Source organism: Rhipicephalus sanguineus, chromosome 4, assembly GCF_013339695.2.
Source record: "Rhipicephalus sanguineus isolate Rsan-2018 chromosome 4, BIME_Rsan_1.4, whole genome shotgun sequence".
Lineage (NCBI taxonomy): Eukaryota > Metazoa > Arthropoda > Arachnida > Ixodida > Ixodidae > Rhipicephalus > Rhipicephalus sanguineus.
The window spans coordinates 82,984,354-83,002,949 of record NC_051179.1 but is presented as its reverse complement, the minus strand read 5'-3'; the positions used below and the strand labels follow the sequence as shown (position 1 = coordinate 83,002,949).

Genomic DNA, 18,596 nt, shown 5'->3' with positions numbered 1-18,596 from the left:
AAGGATAATATTAATAATTGTTGGGGTTTTATGTCCGAAAACCACGATATGATATGAGAGACGCCGTAGCGAATGGCTCCAGAAATTTTGACCATTGGGTATTCTTTAACGTGTACCGAGATCGCACAGAACACGGGCATCTAGCATTTTGCCTCTATCTAAATGCGACCGCCGCGGCTGGGATCGAACCCGTGACCTTCGGGTCAACAGCCGAGCACCTTAACCGCTACACCATCGCGGCGAACGCAAAGAATGTGAGGAAACTGAAGACAGAACACCCCTGGAAGACGCTCAAGTACCATCCACTCGTCCACATGGTGCGTAACGTGGACCACGGGGATTACGCAAAAACCGGCGTCAATGCTTCCTACAATAAAACTGCTGTGAGAACCAGGCCTCTCATCATTACCGGTGTCTTGAACATTGATTTATCAAGACCCAAAAATGCTTGGTCCTTATATTGCGTGAAAGACGGATTGGATGTGGAGAGGGCATCAAAAGACATCGCTGCATAATAGATCATAGGCATCATAGATCATTTCATCGTAAGAGGCTTCGAGGATTTCCACCAGCTGTACTATACCTCGCACTTAACTACACTTAGACCCCTCGTAACCACGATCACGAACGGATCCTATTAACAAGTCCGGTCCAGCTGCTGGTGCTCATTGATCACGGTGATGATGACCTTGTTCGAGAACTGTCAAGAACCCCTTCTACACGTACACAGGGGTTCGTGAAACGTGCGTGCGTTCTCCGTCATGACGGACAAGTATAAGCATAACAACTGTAACTATGACTGTAACGTACGTGCAGTGCGCCTGCGCGTGCCATTCGGCTCTAGGGAAACTTTCCTGAATGAAGCTTAGTTGCGAGTGACGCCTGTCCTGTGCATCTGTGTTCCTTCTTCGTCCTGTTCGGATTCGCGCTATCTAGTATTGAAGAATATAAGCACTACATATCAGTTTACCGCGTCTGGGGTTGGTAACACCCATGTTGCTGTTGGCATCGCTACGCAACTGTACACACCTTGTTATATAATAGATATGCAACTCTTCAACATATGAGTGTGCGTATACCCCTTGCACATTTCTCTAGCGTCATTCCGTAACGTTTCGCTCAACGTGAAAAATTATGCCACAGTCAACATCCCGCGCATGCTTCGCATAACATCGATTCCCTCGGTACGTGGGATCTGCCAATTTTTTTGTTTAATGTTCCGGATGTATTAAGTGATTCTTTATGATAGACAGATCCATCTAAAGTATCCTTTAGCAGAAAGCGCAATTCTGTCAAATCACCTAGATAATCTGCAAAGGCAGACATAACTTGTACGATAAACCGCAATGTAGTTATGAATTGAAAACGCGCTAATTTCATTTGTAATTCTTCGGGACGCGTGTTCTAACCGTGGAGTTTACGCCAAGTTGTAATGAAGTTAGAACCATTAGCGTAAATTTTATTAGCGCCAATGTCTTGGAGTACGCGGTGAAAACAACGAATGTCTTGCTCTCGTACATCACCATTTTCACAGTGAATCTTCCGTTCGGACGGGCATTCGCCCATTATAAGCTATATTATTCAAACTTTCCAAAGCTTACTTAACTTTCGCTAGTAGTGTAAACTTCCACCTTGGGAGATTTTCATCGCAAGAATGAGCAGTAATCACCACCGCATCGCGAAAGAGCGGGTACGCGGCGGGCACAGACAAAGGCGATCATCAGCCGCGGAGCAAGCGAGTCCTTGCCGTGACGTCACATCGCCGCGACTGCCGCGCCTCCAGTGTTCGTTCTCGGGGCTAATAAGTGCTCATGTGGCACGTGTCGGAAACTTCTTTTCTCCCTTTCCCTCAGAACAGGGTAGCGAACCGGGCGCGTGTTTGGTTGACCTCGCCAGCTGTCTTTCCTCCTTTCACCCGAAGCAAGTTTCTTAAGCATTCTTTGGAGAGGGCAAGGCATGGTATATGAGGGCCATTAATCGAATCTGCTAAGATATTGCGAGGTATGCAGAGCAGCACGGTGAAGCCACTGGACCCTTACATGTATGGAGGTTATTCTAACAAGACAGTGAATGGTTCAGCGGACAACGGAGAATTATTTTACAACGCGAACATAACTTAGAAGAACAGCGAATATAACATCGGACATAACATCGTGCGAACTCTTCTTTACAGTTTAGGTAAGTCCTCCATCTTACGGAATCACTCCATGGATGGAAAAATTATTGCGAAATTGCCCCATTCAATTTTTAGGAATCTAATGTCCATGAAAATAAACAAAAGATATTCACCCACCCGATTGTATACACGAAGTTACAAATGAAATCTTTACGAATTTCTCAAGACGAAAGCTTTGCAATCGAAAATTTCGAATAAAGGCAAGTTGAAAATTTTTCTGAAAAAAAAAAGAAAACGTCCCATCCTGGACCAGCAGGACAAACTTTTCAACTGGGCAACCGTCAACCGAGGGAGATTTACGGAGCAATAAAAGCTTCGCGGTTCGCTGCCTTTTATACAGTTGCTGTACCGCAGGGCCACACATCGTCACCGAAAGGAGCGGGAAGGTTATTCTCACGACCACCGCACGCCGTGAGCGCGGCCGCTCGTGAAAATAAATGGTCGGTGAAGGAGGACGGTCACCGTTTAGGCCAAATTGCCCCGACAATTTGTTCACCGACGTCGGCGTTGAGTCGCTCCCATGATGATCGCTGCAGAGACAGCCGGCTGCCGCGCTGGAGGACTCCTCCTGTCCTGTGCCGTATATAGGAGAGTTCAACGGAAGATTATGGCGTTGTGTTGCACTTTTCGCATCTCTAGTGGGTGCAAATGCGCCTGCGTTCAAGCGGCGCGTGGCCGAGAGAAAGTCGAGGGAGGAAAGATGATAGGAGTGTAATTGTGTTTTTGCATGCATATAAAGAATTAAGATAGCGTACTTCGATGCAGAGCCGGAAATACGGCTTCGCAACAAGGGGCGGATACCGGATTTTATCGAGGGTGGGTGGGGGAGGGTTAGCTTAAAATAGAGAAAGCTGAGTTTGGGGCGCATATCTGTATTCTTGGAGGTAATCATTGAAAAATTAAGGGCAGGGGGGGGGGGGCAGGACATCCGGGTCTCCCCACCCCTCTGGATCCGGCCGAGTTCGCAACAGTTTACCACATTGTATGCTGTAAGAAAAGCTCGTAACCGACAAATTTTTATGCGTGATTTGCAACAAGGGGCGGATACAGGATTTTATCGAGGGTGGGTGGGGGAGGGTTAGCATAAAATAGAGAAAGCTGAGTTTGGGGCAGTGCTGGGCAGTATCGAAGATACATGTATCTTAGGTACTACTTAGATACTCTTTGGGTATCTTGTATCTGTATCGCGATACGTCCCGCAAAACGAGTATCTGTATCTGTATTTCCGATACATTCAACAATGTATCTAGTATCTTAAGCTACAAGATACTTCTATAGAAACACCCCCGAGCGAAACAATAAACGTCGGCTGAACTCCGCTTCTCCAGCCGATACTGCTACCACTAAGCCACCAGAATAAAACTAGGTGACAGTGACATTCTTGTATTTTTCCGCCAGAGTGCTTCAGCGAGCACATGCTATTAGGTCTACGCGTCCCCATTGGTGGAGCAGAGTCACGTGATGGCACTCGGGCCATCTCGACAAAAACTACAGCTCGCGACCTTTTGTTTTCTCGATGTTTACTTTCTTTGTAGTTGTGTCAGTGTTATGACATTTGTTCGTAGCCACGGTACTGTGTTGCGTACTCCAATGCGTGCGGCGCCTTCCGCTCAAATTCTGATGTGTCGTTATCGTTATCGATAGTGTCGTCATCGAAGTTTTTCTCACGTTGTGCTTCGTTTGCAGTCTCAGGAATGCAAGAATGGGGTTGCTTTGCGTCCCGCTGCTGTCACACATCAGCTATTAGTGATGTATCGTGGATGTAAGCTTCACTTACATACGACGAGATTCACTTATATACAAATGAGGTAATACTATCGCACCCCCGTTGCCGATGCTAGATGCAGTAGAATGAGACGAGCATTTACGAAACAGAAGATATTTTGGCGCACTGTATCTTTGTACTTCCTGCTGAATCATTCAAGAAGTTATTTTAATAATAATTTGACCGTTAGTACAGTGCTCTCTTTGCTGTCCTCCGTTTGCATTACCTGGGCTTCTGTATAGTTTTTGCCCGCCTGTTTACTGTAATATGTCTTTTGTAACCTGTTCCTAAGTTCCTTCCCTGCTTTATTTTATTTTTTAATTGCTACTATTCCCATATATAGATTCCATGTGAGTTTACCGTTATGTAAAGGCGATGATGAGGACAAAAGTAGAATAATCTGAGCGTGCCTAGAGTATACCGTAACAAAAATTCTGCTCATGATTTAGTAAAATAGCGAAATTGAGTTTGCATTATAATGAATGAAATTATTTTTAAAAAATTTAAAAAATGTTAGGACGGGGATTTAAGAAACATAATAATAAGCACTCCGTTGTTCTCATGAGCGTCCCCACGAGCCTTTTCATGCTATTTTCCATAGGCAGTGAGTTTTCTCTTGGCTCACCTTAAGATCTAAGTTGACGATTCATCATGCTCTATTGTCATAATTTTTAGGGGTGCCGCCTGGATCGCGTTTATACAGGGTTCTTCACGTAACTGGAACCAAATATTTACAAAGAAGTGGTTAACCTCAACTGAATAAAACCAACGACATGGTTTATCGTCATGTAGTAAATCATGCCGTATTTTTATATATCGCTTAATTTGTTAATTCACTAAGATGAATTATGCCACATGTATAATATTCACTTTAGGGCCAAGTGCGTTTCGTCACTTTGTAGAGGGCATTCCAAAGCGACCGAGCCAACTTTTTGTGGAAACGTACAGGGGGGATGGAAAGAAACGCAAACTGTGCGGCATCTACATTCTCCACTGTTTCGCATTTCTTTTCAAGCTATTGTAGCCTGGATGGTAATAAAAGCCAATAGTCTTCCATTATACAATCAAGAACCATTCTAGCATCTTTTTTTATTGTCACCAAGGTCGCAGCGTGAGGAAAACAGCGCGCAACACTCTTCAGATTTCTTTCCATCCCCACTGTACATGCTACGTACTGATTTTTTCAGGCATTTAAAGAAAGCCGGAGAAATATTACCACGTTACTGCCTTCGTGCGCCACCGTACTGCAGCGCTCTCAAACGTGCATCGAGCGCAACGACCGGCAAGTGGACCGCGCCAAAATGACAAAATGAGCGGTCGCTCATCGCCTCCACAGTGCGTCCGCATTTCTGACTGCCGCACACGGCAAGTAAACGCCATCGTCTCTGAGAAGCGATAGGCTCAAGGTTCGCGCGCCGGTTGTTTCGGTGGAAGCACGTTTCAGAGCGCTGCCGTACGGTAGCGCATGAGCGCAGTCACGTGGTTTGATTTCATTCACCACGCAGCATGTACGACGCCAAAAAAGTTTTCTCGGTCGCTTTTAAATGCGCTCTAACGCGACGAAGCGCACTTGGCCCTAAAGGGAATATTTAAAATGTTGCATAATTGCACTTAGTTAATTAATACAAAAATACTACAACGAGCGCCACATGACGGTAGACTATATGCCGTCGGTTTCATTCAGTCGCGGTTAACCACCTCTTTTTAAAATATTTGGTTCTGCTTACGTGAAACGTGTATACTTATTCAATATGATTGTTTAATACTGAAGCGCCCTGCTATTTCGCTTATATTCGTTTTCCTTGTTTAGGCCACCGTATTTTTTTGTTTTTTTTTTTTACTTTTAGAAATCAACAGGTAGCAGAGCTAGAAGTGGTAATAGTGTGAATAGCAGCGATATCTTGCGATGCTTTGTGTCGGTATACTATACGTCTGAGGCGTTTCTGGGTGGCACAACTCCGCTCGGAGAAGAAATGGTACAAGATTGCACGTTAGCGAATATGTTGCTAACGAACGCTTTACGCCAGCTGATAAGTAGAATATGAAAACCCGTTGCAGTTTTATGTCCTGAGTTAATTTTGAGCGCTGACTGTGTAGTTATCATCTTCAAACGATTTGGTTAGTAACAGCTTTATTGATAGTCCTGCAGAGCTTTCGCCGACCGGGCCTTAGGTCTCCCACGTAGGGACGTCGAGGCCTTGCCTCACCGCCGCCTCGCGGGCCTGCTAGATCCCAAAGTTGGTCGGCGATGCTAGGGCTGCGCAAAGCAGCGGCCCACCGCGGCGGAAGGGTTCCGGAGTTAGCACCTTGAGGGTTTCTACAACAGTCCCAGAGCATGTGAGTTCGAGCTCAGTGTGGCAGACCTTGCATATATTTTCCGGTATGTATTCGTATCTGTTACACTGCGCGGGGTTGGGGTACGTGCGCGTCTGCAGTTGTGTGAGGGCCGCCGCCTTCGTCCTGTTCAGCAAACGATGCATGACAAGAAATATCGCTACCAGCGTTGCTGTTCTACAACTGTCGGGTGATGCGGTATTGCGAAAACGGTAATACGCTTATGGACAAGGCAAGACTGCAGATCGGCAATCGCGACATCGTGCGGAAGCTTCGTAATGGTGGTCTTGCAAATAGATGGCAACCCGCTAGCTGATCGCCAAGTAGAGCAGCGACACCCATCAATTACAAAAGTGTCAAGCAAAAACCACTGACAGCGCAGTGTATAAAGAGCTGCCATTTTAAACAGCCAAAGAAGTCTGAATAAGTTGTTTCGGAATGAAACGAGTATACTTTCAGCAAGAGGGATAGAGCTTTCGAGATACAAACAGGCATTTCAATAAAATTATACAGAGTTGGTCGCATTAAGAAATTTTCCAGTAAACACTTTTGTAAACAGGTCCTTGCTGCTTCACTATATCGATCTATATTGGTAAATTTGCAAATGTATCGAAGTATCTTAAGATACAATTGGGAAGTATCGTATCGGATACAATTATTGCGCTAGTATCTTGTATCTGTATCTCAAATACTTCTTGCCAGAGTATCTTGTATCGTATCGCGATACAATTTCAAAGTATCTTTGCCCAGCCCTGGTTTGGGGCGCATATCCGTATTCTTGGAGGTAATCATTCAAAAATTAAGGGCAGGGGGGGGGGGCAGGACATCCGGGTCTCCCCACCCCTCTGGATCCGGCCGAGTTCGCAACAGTTTACCACATTGTATGCTATATGAAAAGCTCGTAACTGACAAATTTTTATGCGCGATATGGTAAGGTTCGCTGCTGAAAAAGCACGTAGCGGCTTCGTTCCCACAAGACGCAATTTAGGCGTGTATGTCACTGATGTTTTGTTTTACAGAATTTAAGTCTATGTCGTTAGTAAGGAATTCGTTATATCGAGCAAGTTTCAGCTCATAATGAAGTGACATAATGGTAGTGCTGGTCTGCATATTAACAAAAAACAAACAAAAAGATCCTCACGATATTTTGTTTGTAAGAGAAAACTTCAGCCAATCGTGCACGATGCTGAGCGTATCATTAGCGAAGGCGACCGGCCCATGTCAAGGAACAGTTTACGAGGGAAATATTTAGCGTTTATTATTAAAGCGATAGCCTTAGATGTCTCACTAATCGCAAAAAGTAACCGTCAGCGTCGGCATCAACACGAGTGATGCAAAGAAATGATCATATAATGACGTCACACGTCGCAAAAAATTATGACGTCATCATGACATTACTAGGACATTACAACGCGACATCATACGTCATCATATGACATCGTGTCTTGGTCAAAGGTGGGCCGATCCCGGAGGCAGTGCAAGACCACGTTGGGTGCAGGAAGCTTTCTGGGGAAGGGGAGGGGAGGGGGGGGGGAGCATCATTACATTCGGCTGAGAAGAAAAAGAAGATGGCTTTCGTCTTTGAGTCTTCTTAGGTCAGCCGTGTGACTTTCATTATTATTCGATACACGACAAATGGGTTATCGTACATCCACCACGTACCACTGCCGGGAACCGATAAACCGGTGGAAACTTCGTGCTCAGGCCGACCAGCCGGGATAGACGGTACATCAGGTAATACACGGTATAGTGTACAGGGTACTGAAGGATTCGTGTAGTGTTCAAGGAGTGGCCGGTAAGTGCACGAGAACGGCACCGGAAGGAGGAGCAAAGGGGTTCTGCCTGCCGGGTTGGACGTCCCGTACTGCGTGAAAGCGACGTACGTAAGAGGGTTCTGGGATCGGCGTTTAATTGCGCCCGCAATTTGGCCCCAACGTCGTCGCCGAGGGCAGCGGCGGCTTTCCGGGAAGGGAGCAGCAACAGAGTCAGCTGGCACACCGACGCTGAAGAAAAAGCCGAAAGAGAGAAAGAGCGAGAGAGAGAGAGAGAGACAAAAGAACAGCGCAGGTTGCTGCTTTCTTCAGCAATGAACCTGACCTTGCGGTCCCCGCCAACGAGGCCCATCTTGCCTTCTTTTCGTTGCTCTCTCTCTCTCTCTCTCTCTCTATTATTCGGGCCAGACCGCGGCTATCGCTGTGTTCCGCGGTGGTCGCATCTGCGCCCGCTGCAGCACCCGTAATGAGGAACGCTCGGAGTCATAATAGCGGCCGGCTTGTTTTTTTTTTCTTTTGGATTGTCTCAAAACGGCTAGCGGTCATTTATCACAAGGAGCCCTCGCGGCACGATCAGGCGGACAAAGAAGGGGAAGAGGTCCTGCTGCCGTGGGCTAGCGCGGAACATAAGCGCTTTCGAGTTACGGAACCTGGCGGACAATACGAGAGAGCGCGGGCTCCCGCCGACTGGTCTGTAGCAAGGAGGTTTAACCTCCTTGGTCTGTAGCGCCGAACACCCCAGAGGGTCTCCGGGTTTACGCTGTTGTGTATGCAGCTTGTGCTATAGTTCGTTAAACACATTTCCTTCACCGAGTAAGAAAGAAAGCGGTATGTGTACACAGGGGAATTATTTGTTGCGGAAGCTTCGTCTTTGCTTCACTTATGTGAACTTGACAGCTCAGTGGAGCTCAGTAAGTGACGGTAGAAGTCGGGACGTCGATTGCGTGCTCACAACTTGCTGAAGACGGAAGTTAGCGTGAATCTATCTATCTATCTATCTATCTATCTATCTATCTATCTATCTATCTATCTATCTATCTATCTATCTATCTATCTATCTATCTATCTATCTATCTATCTATCTATCTATCTATCTATCTATCTATCTATCTATCTATCTATCTATCTATCTATCTATCTATCTATCTATCTATCTATCTATCTATCTATCTATCTATCTATCTATCTATCTATCTATCTATCTATCTATCTATCTATCTATCTATCTATCTATCTATCTATCTATCTATCTATCTATCTATCTATCTATCTATCTATTGACACACGTTTCAGCGGCATGACGTTTTGTGCGGTATCCACCTGGGCGGTTTCTCCTTAGCGACAATGTAAGGCTTGTTCCGCAGAACAGTCATCCCGTGAGTTATAATAGCAATGCTGAGAACATTGTCACGCGCATCCTTGACGTCGCTTTTCACAGTGCACCGTACACTGCCGACCTTGGTGTCCTCCTTCCCACCGGAAGGTGTTGCAGAACTCGGGGATACTTTCTTTACGCGGGATCGCGTTTTAATGAGGGTTTTCTACGTGCAGGAGGCCACCCCTCTATCGTGACCGCGTTGACTGGTCAATAAAATTTGCGTACTCGTGCTCTACGTGCACACGTGCTCGAAAGCGCGTACAGACACACCCCGTCGTGGTCGTCTCGTCAGTCACCTCGCCCGTGGTCTTGCGTACATTCATTGCTGTCGAGATGATTTCGTTGAAATAGGCCGTAGGTTCGGCCAGCTTGTACAATCGTGTACAGGTGGAGGGTGCTCGAAATAAGCTATAGAATATAGAACGATACCCATGCGTAATAGCTCTATATGAACGTTGACTGGACACGCCAAGCTACGCATCAAAGGTGGAGTTTTTATATATATTGTGACGGAGGTGAGATGCCGATTTAATAGATATATACAACAGTGAATCAGGCGGCCAAACAAGATGGCTGATGAGCAGGGGCGTAGCCAGAAATTTTTTTCGGGGGGGGTTCAACCATACTTTATGTATGTTCGTGCGTGCGTTTGTATGTGTGCGTGTATATATACACATGCAAAATTGAAAAATTTCGGGGGGGGTTTGAACCCCCCAACCCCCCCCCCCCCCTTGGCTACGCCCCTGCTGACGAGCCCCTCGCGCAAGCGCTTCACGCCGACTCGTCGTCTTCCTCTTCGGAGAGCACCGCGATTGTTCACGTCCATATCGCACCGTAACAATATATATAACGAGAGCTATTCGAATTCGCTTTCCTTTACAGCAGCCGCTTAAAGAAAATTCCACTGGTGTAACCAAGCCCCGCCTCCCGGCTACGTCAGTGTGTTGAATTAGATGTTGAGGGGCTCAATCCCCCCCCCCCCCCTCACACCCGCTTTCGAAAATTTTCAATTTTTCATGCGTAATATATACGCGCATACGTGCAAACGCACACATAAACATATATACGGTATGGCTGACACCCCCTCCCTTTTCCCCAGAAAAAGATTTCTGGGTACGTCCCTGGTAAGTGCAGTGATTATCCATTTTCTCTTGAAGAGCGGCGAATGCATAATGACTTGAAGGCACCGTTAATAGAGCCTGCAGGCTGTCCTTAAGAGAACCACGTAATCTTGTACGAGGAATCTCTCTCTCACCAAGTGTGCTTGCACTCGCGAAGGAAAGGATATGAAATTACGTAATGTCTCACTTGTTTCGTGTAATGCGGCGGAACACGCGACCTCACTGTATCTAATCGGGCTGAGAGCGAACACAAGAGCAACAGGAATTTGGTTACGCTGTGTGTATACTACGTGTGGCTGCGGCGGCAGCTTGGGGCGGCTTTACTTTGATGCAGCTGATCATATCGTTTCCTTCCGCCCAAATTAGTGGAAATCCCGTGAAAGTGCTCGCGGAATCTTTTATAAGAAAACCGGAAGTCGTGAAAACATTTTTACGTAGTCATTCGCGTCTTGTGCTGGTATGTTCTGAGCGTGATCGACAAGACGTGAATTTCGCATCACTGCGTAAACTGCGTAAACATAATCGGAATGTGCCCTTCAATTCCTGGGTCTGAGAATCTCAGCTTTTAAGCGACCTCCGACTTTTGAGGAATCCTGCCATCGTAGATTTAAAGATTGTGTCTTTTCTATATTATTATACTTAACACGCGCACTTGAGCGACGGCCAAGAAAGTTCTTATCGGAATGCATGTAACACCGGGCACGTAAGAAAGCTTTCGTATTTCCTTTTTTCCTTTACCTACACCTCCCCTCTTGCACTCTTTTCCTCTGTCAATGTTTATGCTTATGTTTATGCAAAGAGCTCCATATCAGAAACTTATAACGGGAAAAGTGGGATAACAGTCTCTTAGGACGTATTTACCAAGCCAGTTGAAAGTATAAACTTCGTGACTGGATAGACAAATAGACGGAAAAGCGGTACCTTCCCTTCCATACAGGACTAATGCCAACATGCATTGGCACTGTTTACAAAGTCTCCCTTGGCAAGCAAGGTGTGTAATAAATGTAATGGAAAACAATAAACCTTAATGCCAAATAAATCGTAATTTCAACTGGGAGTTCGTTCTACAGCTTAACGAAGGGAAGCCCTGATTACCGAGCCATTCTTGTCGACACGTCCAAAGACGGAGACCGCTTTGCGGTGGCTTCAGTATAGGAACGGTCACTTTGACTTTCGCGATCTCGTGTGTCACGTGACTGCGGGCGCAGGCTGTCGTGCGCGAAGAAAAAGCTTGCGCACGTTTCTAGCCGCTCACCTTCGCTGCCGACGCTGTCGTGGTGGACATTGCCATCCGTCGGTGGCCCCAGCGTGGTCGTTGGCACGGCTGCACGACAAAAATAATTACCATAATAATATAATAGCTGCTGGGGTTTTGTGTCCCAAAACCCCGATATGATTACGAAGGATGCCGTAGGGGAGGGCCCCGGAAATTTAGAACAATTGGGGTTGGTGCATCTAAATCTAAGCGCAATTCAAATGCGGGCGTTGCGGGCGGGATTCGATCCCGCGAAAAATAATCAAAACGAATGTGGGAAAGCAAGGCACTATTATTCGCTGCAGAGAGAGAGAGAGAGAGAGAGAGAGAGAGAGAGGTGCATGAAATTCAGAAGGTGAGGACGTTAACCTGATGATAAGTATGAGAGATAACGGGAATACAAAAGCTCACGGCGTAATTCGCAGGGTTAAGCGAAAAAGCTCACAGTGTTAGTTGCCTAAGACGACTCGAAGGCGAAAACCTTAGAGCTATTATACCATCATCATCGCAGCTTAAGAGGTCCCGCGGGTAGCAGCACACTTTGTTGATGCTGTGACTGATAAGGGTGCAGTGACACAGCTCAGCCCACTTTAATGGTTTGGCTGCTTTTAAACATCCACTCGCTGCGCAATTCACAGGTTTTTACGCCTGGCGCAAATCTACGCCTCTGCAACATGTGACGACGGTATAGGATCTTTCTCCAAAGCGGTTTCAAGCACTGGCGTGGCTCTGTGGTGCAATACTTGACTGCCACGGTGAACACCTGGATTGGATTCAGGCTCAAACCCTGATTTTTATATTATTTTTATTAACGTCATGCGGGTTTTTGTACCGCATGCAGCGGTTTTCTTCTGATGAAGGACTTAAGAATTTCGCCTTGATTCGATGTTGTACAAATAGAAAATGCGTGCTGATGTGCAGGGAGCAGAAATTTCGCTTTGAAGGTGCCTTCGAATGTGAAATACCTGCCCGCACGTCTTGTATAACGAAATTTTCCAAGTTAGATTGTTCCGAGGACGTGTTCCAAACTTCTATTCGTTTTGGCGACCAAATATCAAATATCAGAAAAGTTAGTTAACGTGATTTCATGTTACGCGCGAAAGTGCGCAAATAAATTTTTATCTACATGTTGCCAACCTGGACAATCGAACTGCTACAATAACGTGGTATGCATTTATACAGGTCACATTAAAAAACAAAACAAAGATAGTGTAGTCAAAAGAACAACACACGGTACACGGCACTGTTTAAACAGGAATGAACCTGCAGTGTCAATAATACACTCTTCATTGACGAAACGGGTTGTTTTAGCGGAGAGCCAGACGGGATGCATCTAATTAAGTTATAGTAAATATGTGTTTTACCGTGTATATCTATTTGGGTGGTACCTTTCTCTAGTGGCACTTTTGTGACCTGACTAAGAGTGAGAGTGTTTTATGTCAGGTTTTCACTGCTACATATAATTCTTCCTTAACGCGGCATCACATTGTCTTTTTTTTTAATTCTACGTTAGGGGCAGCAGCTCCGTATAAAAAAATAGATGCTAAATATTACGCTTTAAGTAAGAGGCATACAAGCAGTTTCAATAACGCTGTTACTCGCCAGGCACACTTAGCTCCTCGCAACGGCTTTCAGGTTGTTATCTAGACTTTTCATTTATAAGGTCTGCACACTGAAAAACGTTCAGTTTTAACTTGTACAAGACCCTAGCTGTGTTCAGCAGCGCGCATGTACGAAATGTGTGGACTCTGGATGTAAATATTACAGCCTAGCCTGCCCCGCTGAACAAAATCAATTAAAAATAAAGCGGAGGCAGACTGTTTCACGTAAGCATGCCAGGCTTCATACCAATTAAACATTAAAAATGGAGGAAAATATCCCAGGTGTCTTTTTCGAACTAAAAGATCAATCTTCAATAATAAGAAGAAAAGGTAAACAAGCATCGCGCCAACCCAGTGTGCACCACCACCGAGCTATTTAATTAATGCCTAATTATGCCGAATAAGAACCAAATGCGTCGCCTAGATCTGCTGAACCCTTTAGTGTTATTTTTTCGGTAATTTGCAGAAGTTACGATTAGATTCACAAGTAGCAGGATTTGCGAAGGTACTCTTCGTACTTGTCTTCATATTTTCTTTTCTTTTTTTTAATTTGCCCTCCGCATGTTTATGAACGACAGACAAATGATGTACAGTGAACAGAGGCTGTTTCGCAAACTCATCCAGTCGCCATTCCCGCCACTTGCAGATTTTGCAAATCATATTCACAATTGTGTAAACGACCAGAATTTCTGAGTGCCAGACTTCGCGCAGGCATGCGATACGAAATGTCTTCGTTCTGTTTGTGTCCTCGCGCACTGCAATGCTCGCCGTGCAACGGTAAAAGTAACAACTCGTTCTCAGTAAGGAACCTACGCGAATGTTCAGTCGCGTAAACTTCTGTACAAAGGAGTCGACGGGGACTTACCTCGCGCCGCATGATGGGTGAGGAGCAGGAACGCGACGCAGGCGAGGATATTGGAAGCGAATCCGGTAGACATGCTTGTTGCTTCCGATACAGACGCGACCGCACTCGACTGCAGGCCGGCAAACGGCTCTGCTTGAGTCTAGCGGCAGTCGGGTTGCGCTGGCCGGAATAAAAACGAAAAAGAAAGTACGGCGTAGTGGGAGAGGGTGTTGCGGAGACGGAGAGAGGGGAGCGAAGACCCGCTGAGAACTTTCTTTTTGCCTGTTGTCTTTGGCCCCAGACCCCAACGAAGAGAGGAGAGAAGACTGGAAGAGGGCGAAGGCAAGAAGCTCCGCCGCCGAGCACCGACGCAACCGCTCTCTTCTCAAGATCCTCCTGTACGTCCTTGGAGAAAGGGCGCACACCTGGATGCGGCCTAGGTGCCACCGTCGACGTTGGTTTCGCTCACTCCCCCCCCCCTTTTTCTTAGGAGGGGAACAGGGGGGTCGAACCCCTCACGGAGGGGGTAACGCCTCTCAGCGTGTGATCATCACTCCCCACCAGCACCACACGACATATCGTGCCAGCTGTGCTCGCTGTGGCTCAACCCGCGGTGCGAGATGTCGACAAATATGCCGCGTAGATCCTCTGGGGTTGTGAACGTTGCGTGCTCGTCGTCTGCGAGCGGCCGTCTGCTGCCGACTTTCTTTCGTCGTCTGCTTCTCTCTCTTTCTCTTCCTCACACACTCACTTTCTCACGGATTTGAAACCTTCTCAGAAATGGCTCTTTCCGGAATCGCCAAGCGGATGATGATAACGCCGCCGCGCGCTCTGATGATGAACGGTCGAGAGGCACCCGAAAAAAACGGGGTTCGGCACCCACCTCTTATCACCGTGTCAGTGAAGCGAGCCACCCTGCTGGTTCGGTTGCCACAAGCAGACCTGCTGTCCGCGATAGCAGACGTCTGGCTATACGCTCGCGAGCGCAATCTATACCGGCTCTACAGAATACGTGGAAAAAAAGCTTTGAGCCCGTACGGCCCCTGCATCCGGGCACCTTGTGAGATATTCGAAATAAAACTTTCAAAAGACGCTTCGGTCAACGCCAGAAGAAACACGCGCGCGTGACTAGGAATCCTCGCCGAGCCCGCTGAGTAGGCATTAGGGCCACATCGAATGCGGGCGAGCGTCTCACTCTCGATAAATTTCACGGAACAGGCACAGCTCATTGTGTACACCTCTGGCGAAAGGGAGGGACGGCGCAAAGGCACCTATGCTAAAGAGAGAAATGAAATAAAAATTAAAGAAACGAAGCAGCGGAGTCATCCGTGTGATGTGCCCCATACTTCTCGGCCAACTTTAGGGCGGGTCTGAGGTCAATGGCACATCCGTGAGGAAGGCGTTTGCATCCGCCCCAAGAGAACGCTCGCATGCCTTGTCTACGGGTGCGTTATTATACAAGGGGGGGGGGGTTGCGCTCGCATGCCGCACGTTTTGCCTCCCCAGCGTTTAATATGTCGTGACCTTTTCGAGCTTTTGTGTATCGCAAGTGGTCCGCACTTCTTTTCTGTTTTTATTGCCCCTATATGCGACCATCATCTCCCCAGCCAGCGTCTTCTCTATCTTTTTGAAAAGAAAAAAAGATATAGAAGATGCGTTGCATCGGCACAACGGGCATGGCGATCATGCCCTGCCCACCCGGTTTCGATAACACTCATTGCCCACGTTCGCAGCTGTGATTGTAGTCTCTATCCGGCCCAGTTGACGCTGAAAATGCCTAGAGGGCAGCAGTAGGAGAGAACAGTTGAAGAAGGGTGACTTGGGTGCAATACCGGAGCAACGGCTTCAGCGGAAGAGCGGGCGCTGCTGGAAGCTATCGCGCATCAGAAGAGATAGGGTTTGGGCGTGTTGGTTGGTCATCACTAAGCAGAATACATACCGTGGAGACGAACCGAGGACAAGAAGACGACGGAACGAGCGCTAGTCGGGACAAGCGCTATAGCACTCGTCGCGTCGTCTTCTTGCCCTGCGTTCGTTTCTGCGCTATGTATTCTGCTTAGAGCTGACGCACGATGGCGAACTGACCAAACAAGAACGAGCATGCTCGAACTCTTTCTTGATGTTTTCAAGCAAGTTTGGAGGCACACGCTTTTGAAAGGATACTGCGACAAGTGTTGCAAAGCCAGTCGCCCATATATCGAAAGCTTAAGAATCATTGTTTTCGTGTGTGTGTGTGCGCGTGCGTGTGTGTGTGTGTGTGCGCGTGTGCGTGTGTGTGTGTGTGTGCGTGTGTGTGTGTGTGTGTGTGTGTGTGTGTGTGTGTGTGTGTGTGTGTGTGTGTGTGTGTGTGTGTGTGTGTGTGTGTGTGTGTGTGTGTGTGTGTGTGTGTGTGTGTGTGTGTGTGTGTGTGTGTGTGTGTGTGTTTAATGAATTACGCTCATCCAAGAGACACCATCGTGCCTTTGTTTGGGCACTGATGGTCCACGAAGACGTGCGTTCCATCATTTCTCAGTACATCAACTTCGCGTCGGAAATTCTCACTGAAAGTACTCGTAATTTAAGAGAATTAACTACAGAACTTCCAATAGGCACATGTGGTAAGGTGAGAACACTTTCGTTCTTAAGCAGTGTACGGAAACACATAGAAAAACAGACCTTTATTCGTGGCCTTTTCAGGCGCATGATGGTGCGTATGATGACGTTAATCGGGACGCTATATGGTATACGTCGAAATAAGTTGGCATATAATGGAAGAACATAGAGAGCTTTTGGGGGAGATGTACCGAAGAAATAGTTTTCGTAGAATGGCAAGACAGAAATATCCGGGAGAACGTTCATATACCCAAGATTGTCGGATGCCAGTGTTTCCGTCTACCTGTTGTTTTTAATGATGTACAAGGACAGGATGGAAAGACCGCGGGTTTTAAATCTTTCATACAAACAGATCGACGTGGCGATATCGCACTAGCTCCCTGGTTTATTTCTTTCCAACGATATTGTGTTATACCCCGACAGACAAAGGCATTCGGTCATTCCAGCGACGCAGGCGGTGCCACGCGGCCCTCCTCCCAAACTGGTACATAGGGATGTGACCGGCGTCGAACGTCGCTTCGCCTTCATTCAAACATCTTTGCGTTTCTTTAGCGATAGAAAGTATCATCTGTAGCGAAACTAGAGGGCCTGACGAGCTTTGCTACTCGAGACACGCACGCTTGCGAGATCGCCTCATCACCGTCTCGTCCGCCATTTTGACCTACCGAGGCGCCGCCTATAGTCGCTGCATACCCCATTGTACGGTGAAAGGACAAAAACAAGAGAGCACGAAAGCCAAAGTTACTCTGCCGTAAAACGTAGAAAGTTAAGCCATGAAATTATGGAGATTTTTTTTCTTTAAAAAAAAGATTTCATTCAGGTAGGCAAGACATTAGGCTGAATTGAAAATTGAGCATTGCGGTCATCGCCCCATTACAAAAGAAGGCGCTCATAGCGTCCACCCATCCATGCGTGCTCCGCAAATTTGTCCGCGAGGTGTCCGCGGGTTTCGGAATGGAGTTTTTTGCAACCGGTGCGACTGAACAACTCTGGATTCTGGAAATGCTCCTTATAAGGTGCCAGCAGCTGTCGGCACGTTCCGTTCATGTTCTCCTCCGCAGACCGAGTGGACGCATTCACAGTTTCAATACAGCGCAGCATTAGTGTCAAAAACCTCGGCCACCGTCTCACAGACCTACTATATATACGGAGCAGCTGGCTCGCCGTGAAGCGAAGATGAGGCTCGCGCACGAAGAACGCCTGCGCACCGCAACACTCTGAAAAGCGGCGAAGAAAACGAGCCGGTCACGTCGGTCGATTCGATTTGTTCGTCTTCTGAACTCGCGCCGAAGTCCGGTAGCGGAGGACGGGGTGTTCTGTGGTCTCCTCCTCAACGCCGCATATTCGGCTTATGGCCCGGGCCACGTCCACAGGTGTGTCGAACCTGCGACGTTATCCCAACGTACGCAGCGCTCCTGCGTGCCTCAAAAAGGAGTGCACTGCCACCGATGTTGTCACAAAGGGGCTCCATGCCAATGTCGGTCTTGTGGGTGCGGTATGTGAGCAGTGTGGATTTATTTTCCATGGCACGCCGCCACTGTCCCGTCTCCTCCTCACACACCTGCGTCTTCACGGCATGGGCCCACTTGCACATCTTGTCCTCAATCACAGGTTTTGCAGAGAAGCTCGCATATGTGTATTCGTTGTCTAGCGCTACCTTAACCATAATTATATGAACGCAAACCAACTTGCCTTCCTATCTATTATCCTGCGAGGATTCGACAAACACATGCATTAGCAGGAATAATTCCCAACGCC

At 47.2% G+C, this 18,596-nt stretch overlaps 1 protein-coding gene across 1 annotated transcript in view; it reads right to left on the bottom strand.

Annotated features, from left to right (window-relative positions):
• The window catches only part of LOC119390345 (uncharacterized), a 31,457-nt gene extending 16,922 nt beyond the window's left edge, over positions 1-14,535 (bottom strand). Inside the window, exons 1-2 of the mRNA XM_037657948.2 lie at positions 14,268-14,535; positions 11,802-11,870 (exon numbers count right to left, since the gene is read on the bottom strand). Of these exons, the coding sequence (XP_037513876.1) occupies positions 11,802-11,870; positions 14,268-14,340 (142 nt within the window). The 5' untranslated portion in view covers positions 14,341-14,535. The remainder of the gene's footprint in view (positions 1-11,801; positions 11,871-14,267) is intronic.
• Positions 14,536-18,596: the final 4,061 nt, after the last annotated feature.